The sequence below is a fragment of the Hermetia illucens genome, chromosome 5 (assembly GCF_905115235.1).
Source record: "Hermetia illucens chromosome 5, iHerIll2.2.curated.20191125, whole genome shotgun sequence".
Classification (NCBI taxonomy): Eukaryota; Metazoa; Arthropoda; class Insecta; order Diptera; family Stratiomyidae; genus Hermetia; species Hermetia illucens.
The window spans coordinates 7,943,749-7,955,585 of NC_051853.1; the positions used below are offsets into that span (position 1 = coordinate 7,943,749).

Sequence of the window (11,837 nt, forward strand, 5' to 3'; positions counted from 1 at the left end):
TTAAAAAATTCTCAGAAAAAAATCAGTAATTAGGATCAATTTTAAATATATAATTGCCAGTAGTATTTACAAAATGAAAGAAAATATCCAATAAACAGAAAAGACATATGTTATTTGGCTAAGTTCTCCAAATCGACTATTTCTTTTACACATTTCTGAGTGAGGACTTCAACACTGTTCGATGATTGTATGAGAACATCATCTTCGATGCGCATTCCGATTCCACGGAACTCTGTAGGAACATCCATTCTGTCGGAAGCTATGTAAATGCCTATTTCAAATAATATTCCATGTTATCAATACTCGATTATTTCCATTTCAATCGCTTCTTACCGGGCTCTACAGTACACACCATTCCCGGTAACAAAGGAATACTACGTGAGATGAGCGGGGTATCGTGCACATCCATGCCGAGGTAGTGGGAGACGTGATGCGGACAGAAACTGTATGCGACCTGAAACAAATGTACATGTCAAATTAAGTGATTTCCTATAAGCGACAATTTGAATCAAATCGTTTTAACATAATATCTCTGTCAAAATAGATGGAAACTAAATGCGGGGGTTTTCTTTTATTTAAAAGGGTCTAAATGGTGTAAATATGAAAAAACAGTAAAGGTAAAATTTCCGAGGTAAGCCCTTTTCAAAATTCTTGATTCAGACCCCCAAAATTTTTGTCACGTATTGTGTGTTTTACAGTCTATCATTTGGAAACACAAGACAAAACAGAGTGAGATCGTCTTCTCAGGTTCAAGGCAGGATCAACAGCCCCACAAATTACGGGCTAGTATAAATGGTTTTTGTTTGGGAATTTAGGAACCTTAAGTTTAGCTTGAACCTGGCTTAGGCTTAAAGTACTGGCGGTTTTAAGTTTGACATAAATCGCATATGTGTTTGGATAGCTGAGTGGTTAGACCACAAAGCTGTCGTACCGAAGGTCGCGGTTCAAATCTCATTGGCGGCAGTGGGATTTGTATCTTAATTTGACGTCGGATACGGATACGTCGACTCAGCTGTGAATGGGCATCTGAGTCAAATCAAGGTAATAATCGCGGTCGAGCGCAATGCTGACTACATTTCCTCCTACAGTGTATCGTTACGGTCTTGAATGAAGTGCTCTAACACACTTCAAGGCCCTGATCCAATTGGATTGTCGCGCCAACGATTATTATTATTATTACAAATCGCATCCTTGTCAGGTTTGCGTTGCCACTCTCGGTTACGCTGCTCCCAGCGCAGAGGTGAGACAGTGTAGGATGAGTTGCCTTTGCCCTGGACGAAACCGTTAGTCATTCTTCCTATTTTTTATTATAAATGCTTTCGTTTGTAGTATTGTATGTTGCGCACGGTGTGTTTGCATTGACAGAATTCATATCCCAACAAATAAACAACAAATTGTAATTTCCTTTTATGTCAACGATGTTCGTTTAATTCTCCGTATACGTACGCCACTTGCTGCTTCCTTAGCGGAATAAACCCAGAAATGTTCTTAATCTAAATATGTACTATTTGATTATAATTGTCTTAATGACTAAACCTTGATTATATTTTCAATTAAAATATAAAAATATGCAAAAATATTTAGAACCCAGGAATGTGCGAGACCCAGAAAAAGAAGTATTCATGACAAAAAACTAGCGGACCTATTAAGTTCGCAGCCGCAACCGAATAGGGCAATGAAATACTCCATTGAAACGATATCTAACTACGTTATTAAAAAATCGACTGTCCGATTTACAATAGACGAATTAAATCAATAAGGGGATGAGCTACGCTGTTAAACCTGCACCACCAATTGAAACTACAGTAATGGATATGGGGTAAGATAAAATATTTCGAAACAGACAGAAGATTAGGAGAGAAATGGCCAAAGTTGTAAAATCTGTGGCTAAAAGTAAGCCCAGTCGCCCTTTGCAAGGAAACGAAGCTGATCAAACAGCTGAAAAAAGTATGCATTTCACATATAACATCTAAAAGCGAACAACGGTAACACGTTGGTTGTCATGGAAAAGCAGGAATATGACAGGCGAGTATTTTAGAAATTAAAATCTGGAGGATATTTCTAGTTAACAACCAATCCATTGCCGGATTCGATTAAACGAGTGAAAAAGGAAGGAGTGCAAATCGAATATAGCAAATATGGCAAAGCTTAGAATGCCTAACCCGACTCTTTCGAGAATTACAAAGAATTCACAAAGAAGAAGCAGAAATGAGGGTGATAATAACAGATACGAACTCTCTAACGTACAACATAGCCAAATGAGTGATATGTGAAATGAATTGGTAATATTTATAACAGCACTTCAATAAGAAAAACGGCAGAAGTCGTGGGAGATTGAAGGAGTGCCGTATAGAGGACGATGAAATATTGGTGTCATACGATGTAAAGGCACTATTTCCTAACATCAGCATAGAATGGGCCGAAAAGCACGATAGTACTCCGGAGGGTAAAATAAAGGCCAAACTTTATACTAAACTAGGGGCGAAAATTATTTTACTTTTAGGGATAAATTTTATAAGACGACCATAGGGACAGCGATGAGGAACCCATTATCCCCACTATTAAGTGAAATTTTCATGGCAGGCCTAGAAAAGAAAATGTAACGACAGATGACCAAAGAGTTTGATTACACTACGTGGTTAACGTTCTGGCCTTTATAAACCCTTATATAGAATTCACGATGGAAGAGGAATCACACGGTGGAATTCGCTTCCTCGACATCAAAATACTAAAGAAGAATAGCAGAATAACATATATAGGAAGCATAACATATTCAACGGAAATGCAGCACAACAAATTCAACGGAAATGTTCCGAGTCTTGCGACGAATCTTAGCCCAAGAAGGCATCAGCAGTATAACCGCCTACGCGCGGAATAAATAAAGCGGTTGTGTGCCAGCCAGGAGGAGAAAACAAAACAGTTCATGAAGAGCAGTTCCTTTGGTGACGAGAAACCCTACCAGTTCCTCTGCCGCCTGCAGTGTCTCGGCAGTACTGAAGTTCTAGAGCCGTTTATACGTAATCTATGGGTAAGACGCCTACCATCGATAACGATTATGGCGACAACTGATGACCAGTCACTTAAAAACCGCAGTCGACGTAGCTGACAAGGTCTATGCTGCACTTCTTTTGACACCATGCACTGCGGAAGTAACGTCAGTCATACAAACACCATCGCCTTCAGCAGCAGAAACATGCTTAACACAGCTGGTTCAGCAATTGTTAAGTTAGATCGCAGAGCTGCAAATGGGCATAAGCACAGTTCAATGGCAGATTTACTTCGCGAATTCTTCCAGGCGGAAATCTCAACGTTCTCGGTCCAAGTCGCATACACAGCTCTAAAAATCTTCGCCCGAAAGGTATATGTTGGTACCACTGGAAGTTTAGTTCGGAAGCATTATATCACATATAAAAAGAGAGTTTCCAAGGCAGCGAGGCGAAGCCAACATCATCTGCAACCGCAAACTCCTCAGTGATCATGGGGCAAAGATGTGCAAGCAGTTCTCAGTAACTGATTCAACAAAGCACATCGCAAAACGAATTCACAAACAATCACACGATGGCCAACGACATTGAAGGAAACCCAATCTCGAATCAACACCAGGGGATCATCGTGACAATACACGAACTAGAGAGAAAGAGAGGCATCTCGAAAACCGGCCAAACTCGCTTTCAACAACCTGCAGTGGCAAACTCAACGAAAGATAACAGACGAGTTAGATTTACTGATGGTCACCAGGCAGGACTTCAGTAATTTCGCACACCACCAGCATTTCAACAATAAGACCAGAAACCCTCAGCTGGCGTCACGGCACGGCCAGCTGAATTATCGAATTTTTTTTGCACTCAATCACTGGCAGGGGAGTACTGCCGCGGTGCTAATTACTTCTAGACACTGGCCTGGCATTAAAACATTTATAGCTTGTGACTATCCCGTTGAAAAGCTTAAAACATTTGATTTACTCATTTTTAGTATTTGGAAACTATGTTATTGCTGTTGTTAGGGTAATTGAAGATTGGAATGTCAACGCTGAAAGTATGTTGCGACGTTCGGATGAACATTGCGCTCGAGACTGAAGACATGATATTGTTTGGTTACCTGATAAAAGGTCTGTTTGCTTCTTAGGAGAAGGAAACGCGCATCTCGCATTAATTCTGACGCCCGGACTCCTGAACAATCTCGTTCAAATACCTCGAATTCCACTCCGGCACAACTCAAAGCGTATTCTATCAGTACTTCTGTATAATCTGAGACAATAATTGGGTCGGAAAGATTCCTGTCTAAATAAACAGGTTCTCTAAGGTGGTGACGAGGAAAACGGGGTAGGGTTTCCGCCGAATCAAAATCAAGTGGTTGAGGAGAACCTCCATTTGGTGGCACCGGGAAACGCTGTACTTACTTTCACTTTTTAGTCGTGATGCAGGCGAATATTCCAAGGCCTAATTAGAGCGATCAGACTCGAGTTTGCTACGACTAGTAAACCTTACCAAAGGTATACTGTATCATGGGAACCGGGATAGCCCTCTGAGTTCATATTTTTCAGGAGAATTCCAGGGACATGTGTTCTTAGCCCGGTTATTTGCGGGTGTTCCCCTGGTGGGCGAGTTTTTGGTTACCTCCGACGGACAAGAGACCTTCGGCTCTCAAATCGAGTTGCGTTCACCACTCCGCACTTCTTAGTTGGGTGAATTCAGGTAGCCTTGTACTCAGTATAGACAGGTATTGTTGTTGCTTGTCACAGCGCGATTCTGATTGTGTCCGTTTAGACCTAAAACGATGAATACTCACTTTAAACCATCAGTACATAACTGTCCAAATAAACCGGACTACGTTTTCTGAAGACGGTTTTAAATTTTTGATCCCTAAAAAAGTTTCTCAACTATAGGTATTCAAAGGGTCAGTTTAGAAACAGTGCGGCTCAGCATTTTGGTACGACTGATTCCAATAATTTCGTCAAACATATTTCTCAAGCCATCCATCCCCCAAAACTCTGTATGCAGATTTATAGTGACTAATAGCATCCCTCTTATCGGAAGAAGAGTTGTGCAAACAATTGGATTCATAAAGAACGAAGTTGGCTAGGGTATTCCGAATGAATCGTCACAATCGCGAACATTCACAAGAATTCATTGTCTATAATTGCAAAACTTACTTTGTATGCCTCTAAGCTCCGGGCACATAACCTTAGTTATATAAAAATCCCGGCAGAATGCTATCTATCGAAACTCGGATAAGGTTATAAGTGCGGCAGGCTCTTACAAACTGTGAGGAGTGAGGTATTTTTCCTCTTTTCACGGTTTCTTTGTATACAGTTTAGGCGCTCTAAATCAAATCTTGCTGAACTCGAGACCCCTCGAAATATGGTTCAAGATATGCCAATCGCCACGACAAAAAACAAGGATCTTTGTGAATTAATTTTTGATTGTTTAACTTAGCTTACTGGCAAATGTGTTTAAAAAACTGAATAACCCAGTGCTGAATGCCATACTTATTTGCCTTATCAATTATTGCTTCTATCTTTTGGATAACTGTTATGCTCATAGAAAGCATAAATCTACTGCATCTTGCATCATTCGTCTTGCTACGGACACTGTCACACGGGACATCCAATGTTCAGCGCCCTATACACTGCTTTATGCAGATGGTGTTTTCCTAGCGACTAATAACAAAAATGATCTCGAGCCACCTGTCCAAAAATGGAATGATCGCCTCATGCAACACGGTCTCAGATTGAATCTGAATAAAATTGAATTTTTGACGACCGATCCCCATCAAAAAGTACAATCTGTCAGCGGCAGTGATCTGCTCAGAACTGAGCGATTTAAATACCTCGGGTCAACGCTATCGGCCAATGGAGAACTGCGTTATGAAATTACTTCACGCATTAACGCAGCCTGGATGAAGTGGCGTTCCACAAATGGTGTTTTTTGTGATCGATATATCAACGAACGTCTCAAATCTATAATTTACCGCAATGTCGTCCATCCTGTCGCCCTCTATGGTTCTGAGTATTGGCCGACTATAAAAGACAATGAACGGCGTCTTGCAGTAATAGAGACGAAGATGTTGCGTTGGACTAGTGGCGTGACACCTTTTGATCACATCCGAAATGAGGATATCCGCGATCGTTATGGGTTTGCACCGATTGTGGAAAAATTGCGAGAAAGGCGTCTTCGATGGTATGATCATGCAATTCGTGCTAACGACAATTCACTTGCCAAGATTGGTCTGAACATCGAAGTCGATGGTAAACGACCAAAAGGCAGGCCGAAATAACGGTGGCTTGATACGCTGGATGGGGATTTAAAAGTCTCAAGATTGCACCCAGATCAGGCATTCGATAGAGCCAAGTGACGAAACCGATCACGACGAGCCGACCCCGCTTGTGAGCGGGACTAAGGCTGAAGAAAAAGAAGATTTGATGGAAATCCCTGTATTAATAATAGTCAACCTCATACGCTTCACACTCTGAGTTTAATATGATTAGCAAATGTGGAGAATTTAACCTACAACAGATACAGAAAAAGGCTGGGGAGGAATATATTCTTCATGAATGGAATTTTAATATTTCATTCGAATGTCAATTATTCTCGTTAATTATGACGTCAGCATCTTATTTGCTTCCCTTTAGAAACAGCAAATTCGCGTGAAATTGATAAGTTTGAACTACTATAATTTTGGCGTTAATGGCCCAATTTCCATGAAATTTGGCGTGTGCATGCAAGATACTGTTCTCTATGGAACTTGGTGTCCCTAGGATGAATTTAAGGGGGGTTTTTCAGTTAATTTCTAAAAGCTGGTAATGTACTATTAGTGAGTTTATTTGAGCAGATATCGGAATGAGACATATTTTGAGGCCTAAATTTCATCTAAGCGCATCTTCCTGATTCTTTAGGGATTTTTGGGTTGGCTAGTCTCCAAAAATGAGTCCTGTCTCACTTTAAGTGCGTACATTTTGACTCCTTATTCGCGCACTTAACAATTTACGTGAAAAACATTTCGGAAAGTACTAAGCGCGACCTTTCATTTGATGCGCCACACAACTATATCCAGTGAAACCAAATTTTAAACCTCCATGCATGTAGGGGGAGCGCCAAGTTGGATTCTCTTAGAAAACCCGACGGTACTTTCACGAGCTCCAGACTGGACTCAGTACGGACCCTCCTGGAAGTACACCACCCGTGAGAACGGGTGAGAGAAGTGGTAGGGGGAGAGTTGACGGTTCTTGCAACCCCTTCAACACGCAAGCCTTGCAAGGGGAACTGGAACACTGCGAAAGCGGTTGTTACCCATGAAAAGGTGAGAGCTGCCATACTGTCCTTTGAACATTTCAAAGCACCTGGCATGGATGGCATCTATCCGGCAATGCGAAAGGAGGATATGGAGCATTTAGAGCGACCTCTAAGAAATATTTTTCGAGGATGTGTTGCTCTGGGCTACGTGCCTTCTTCTTGGCAAATGGTTAAGGTAGTTTTCATACCGAAAGCTGGAACTATTCTAATCCAAAGAACTTCAGACAGATCAGCTTGACTTCATTCTTGCTGAAAGGTTTGGAGAGACTGGTGGAGCGTCACATTCGTGGAAACGCACTTAGGTCACACCCACTTAGTGAAAACCAATATGCTTACCAACGTGGAAAGTCCTGTGAGTCTGCTCTTCATTCTTTGGTTACAAAGATAGAGGATGCAACTTTGAATGGTGAGTACGCGATGGGGGTGTTCGTGGACATTGAAGGGGCTTTTGACTGTGCGCCTTTTCAAAAACTTTGTGATGTCGCCAGAGCGCATGGTGTTGACGATGCTTTAATTAAGTGGATCCATGCTATGCTAACGCAAAGATTGTTGTGCGCTGAGGAAGGGGTCGATCGCTACCTGACTACGGAAGCGACGAAGGGCTGCCCCCAAGGAGGTGTGCTTTCGCCGCTTCTGTGGAGTATGCTGATCGACTCACTGCTATGCGAACTGCAAAATTTGCCAATACACGCTCAAGCTTATGCTGATGACGTGGCTGTACTTGCTGTTGATCGGGATCTTGGAACGGTGTGTAGGAATATACAGCGTGCCGTTGATTTGATAGACAGCTGGTGCCTTGGTTTGTCAGTTAATCGAAATAAAACCACAATGGTTTTATTCACAAAAAGGAGAAAACTGGATGGACTTTGTCTCCCTGAGATAAGGGGTACTACCCTTCAACTCTCCGAAGAACTGAAATATCTGGGGGTCACTCTAGATAAAAAACTTCTTTGGAGCAAACATGTAGAGGTAAAGATGAAACGAGCTCTCACAGCTTATGGGCTGTGCAGACGGACGTTTGCCTCGACATGGGGACTCAGGCCTCATGTGGTAATGTGGATATACGTTGCCATCATTAGGCCGATGTTCGTATATGCATCCGTAGTGTGGTGGGTTAAGGTGAGACAAAAAGGTTTTCACCGTAAACTAGACGCACTGCAAAGAACTGTTTGTCTGGGTATCACTGGTGCCATGAGCACGACATCCGGCGCAGCTCTGAATGCACTACTCAATTTGCAGCCCCTGGGTATATTTATTCAAAGCACTGCAATGAGAGCAGCTCATAGGCTAATTCGATTAGATCTATGGGAAAACAACGGATGTGGGGGGCACAGAGCATTGGAAGAGTTACTGGGAGGACTAAATCCAGTTCTCACAATGCCTTCCGATTCTCGTGTCCCCATACATCTGTTTGGTAGAAGATATGTAGTTACCCTGAAGCGTAGAGTGGACTGGGAAGACCTAGAGGAATGCGTGGCGGGATATACGGAAGTCTTCTACACCGATGGCTCAAAAACAGAAGAGGGTTCTGGAGCCGGAGTCTATCTCTCGAATAAAAACGAGAAGTGGGCTTTTCCTTTGGGACAATATGCAACGGCTTTTCAAGCCGAAGTTTATGCGATCCTAAGGGTGGCAAACTGGGTGATTGACGAGCGGTTGAAGGGCAAGCGCATCGCAATCTGCAGTGACAGTCAAGCTGCACTGAGGGCATTGAGCAGTCCTTTGATCACCTCGAAAATCGTTCAGGAATGCAGAAACCGTTTGAACTCTATGTCTAGATTCAATACGGTGGAACTACTCTGGGTACCTGGTCACTGTGGCATAGAGGGAAATGAAATCTCGGACGCTTTAGCGAAAAAGGGGTCAATTTCCCCTATGCCGAGACCGGAGCCAGCAATTGGGATATCAGTAGCATTGGCTAAATCTGTTTTCAAAAACTGGGAACAAGTTTCCCATAACGACAGGTGGCAGAGCTTAAATGCTGCTCGACACACCAAACTTTTCCTGCCAGAACCCAACATACGTACCGCAAAGTTTATCCTGTCGAAAAGCAGGAGGACTTGCAGGTGTATTGTGGGCATTCTGACAGGCCATAATTCACTAGCTGGGCATATGTTCAGAATAGGAATTACCGAAGATGATACGTGTCCCTCCTGTAATGAGGAAGCGGAATCCACGGAGCATTTCCTATGTGAATGCCCCGCCTATGGACGCATCAGGCATCAGATTTTTGGTGCCGATGTCCTCCAATTGCGACGGGTAGCATCACATCCACTAACGGAAATCCTGCGATACGTTAACGAATCCGGAATATACCGTTAGACGGGGGTGGCGAGTACAATAGGCCAATACGGCTTGAGTGCTCAGAAGCTGTAGCTTCTCCCCCACCATACACACACACACACACACACACACACACACAGGGGGAGCGCCCTTTTGAACTCCGCCTAAATTCATGTTACTCGCTCTATGCGTGGGATTTCATAGATTCCATCTGTCCACCAAAATTTGTTCGGATCGGTTTAGCCGTTTTGGAGGAAAGTGCGTATCACAAACAGACAGTGAATCGATGGAGCACCTGAGTCAAATCAGAGTAATAATCTCAGGCGAGTGCAATGCTGACTACACTATAATCCTGTAGTGTACTGTTACGGTCTTGAATGCACTGCTCTAACGCACTTCAAGGCCCTGATCCAATGTGGTTTATCACGCCAACGATTATTATTTGGAATTCACGCAGCTTGTTATTGCAGCGCAATAACCGTAAGGAAGTTTTACCAAGTAACTGTTGTTAAACTTTGTACTCTTTCATGTAATTGCATCTAAACTTTATCTATTTCTTACCTTGGCAAGGTCCAATGTCTTCAAATTCTTCGGTATCAAGCCGATTTCCTGCAGATATTTTCCTAATTTCATGCACATCGTATCGAAGAGATCATCAAGTGTCCGTCCACCTTCCGTAAGCAGCGTATCTGTTTCGAAACATGAAATAAATTTCAAAAGGTAAATATGTTGATTTCCATACTGATCAATTCTTTCTGCACAGTCAACAAAACCTCGTAAAGGACCTTCTGTATCGTTGAGAAATGTCCGTTTACTGGCCAAGTTCTCGTAATGTCGCTAGTATAGCCTGCGTATTCGCATCCTGCAATGATCGGAACAATTTAAAGCCAAGATTTATTGTGGAGAGAAGGGTAAAAAGCAACCTGCATCCATCAAGACGAGCTCTCCGTTTCGGGCCAGTTGATTGTTATTGATATAGTGAATGGTTGTGGCATTTTTGCCTGCGGCCACTACTGGTGGATAGGCCAGGAAACTGGCGTTGCGCATTCGACAGTAGTGGTCTACACGCGAGAAGATGTGGTGTTCGCAATCGCCTGGTCGTGTGTCAGCTATTGTTTGGTTGATGCTTTCAGACGCTATCTCACACGTTGTTCGCATTAGATTAATTTCTGCTGGGGATTTGATCAGACGCATTTTGTGAATAAATGCTGTTGGTGACTCTGTCGTGCTGGGGGTAAGGGTTTTTGCTGCAGTCTCTAGAATTTTCGTGATTTTTTCTTGATCTGATGATCGTTTATCATACCACAAAGTGAGCGGGGTTTCAGTCCGGAGGTATCTATGAAATAAAGCTTGAATAAATTTGCTTCCGGTAGATATCAGGTCTTGTTACCTCTGAATAAAATGCTCTAGCTGCTCCACATCATACGCTTCATCCACCCCAAAGTAGTCCACTGACTGGTCGACCCCGGTCCGTGGCCCGTCCCACAACTCTGCGTGTTTGTCTTTTGGCCGCATAAATAAAATTGACTTTGGCTCTGATTTTTCATTTATAAGCAACAGTAGAACTGAATCGGGTTCCAAACAGCCCGTCAAATACATAAAATCTGAACTTTGGCGGAACACATATGGAATTTTGTCGCTCATATATTTTTTGGTTGACGAAGGTATCACAATCTGCAAAATTAAATATTTATTCCATGGAATCTCGCTGCTTGCAAGTAATTAGTACCAAATGTTTTTTTAGTGCTTTCGACTGGTCCACAGCAAACTTTTGGATATTCAGGGCAAGATTATTTCGTCTCATTCGAATTTCATCGAGGGTTATTCCAGGTACGATTTCACCCGGGGTCAACATGTGAGGATGCGTCCACGGTGTCGGTTGACCATAGTTTTCATTAGGATTCAATTTGCGTGCCTTCAGCTTGATTGCAGTTGTAGAATTTCCCGCAGCGCTTGTGGACATGCACTTTTGGGCTCCTACGTAACCTGCAAGTAAAATATATAGAACGTAAGAGGGTTCAATAAATCGCATCTACGCTCGACTTGCTTTACATGGTTTGCCAAAATTTTCGCGACACTTCAAATATTTAACTATATTTGGCATAAACTTAGAGGGTTTACTTCGAATGCAAAACATTTTTCACGAAATAGCTAAACTTTCTAAAATAGCTCGGAATTAACAAAAGTCGAGCGGTCGAGCGGAGAGAACTGTGTCAAAAACGGCTGATACTTAAATGATGATTGTGAATTGTCACTGGCTGC

At 42.6% G+C, this 11,837-nt stretch overlaps 1 protein-coding gene across 2 annotated transcripts; it reads right to left on the reverse strand.

Moving 5' to 3' along the window:
* Positions 1–29: 29 nt before the first annotated feature.
* LOC119656657 (xaa-Pro aminopeptidase 3) lies at positions 30–11,834 on the reverse strand. Of its 2 annotated transcripts, none has more exons than XM_038063131.1 (8): positions 11,628–11,834; positions 11,305–11,561; positions 10,966–11,249; positions 10,499–10,911; positions 10,318–10,437; positions 10,137–10,264; positions 334–454; positions 30–271 (listed from the first exon to the last, which is right to left on the reverse strand). In XM_038063131.1, exons 1-8 carry the CDS (start codon positions 11,710–11,712, stop codon positions 111–113), a joined length of 1,569 nt encoding a protein of 522 aa, XP_037919059.1. In that variant the 5' UTR covers positions 11,713–11,834; the 3' UTR covers positions 30–110. The 2 variants fall into 2 exon arrangements, with proteins under 2 accessions (XP_037919059.1, XP_037919060.1); XM_038063132.1 differs by having other exon boundaries at positions 111–271; positions 11,623–11,769.
* Positions 11,835–11,837: the final 3 nt, after the last annotated feature.

What these genes read in the sequence shown, in the direction of transcription:
- LOC119656657 (XM_038063131.1), bottom strand. Translation starts at nt 11,712, where the DNA reads ATGTTTTGCATTCGAAGTAAACCCTCTAAGTTTATGCCAAATATAGTT. An exon ending in CTAGAGCATTTTATTCAGAG is followed by an intron (nt 10,912 to 10,965) that starts GTAACAAGACCT and finishes TTTATTTCATAG; the next exon opens with ATACCTCCGGACTGAAACCC. An exon ending in GCTCGTCTTGATGGATGCAG is followed by an intron (nt 10,438 to 10,498) that starts GTTGCTTTTTAC and finishes CGATCATTGCAG; the next exon opens with GATGCGAATACGCAGGCTAT.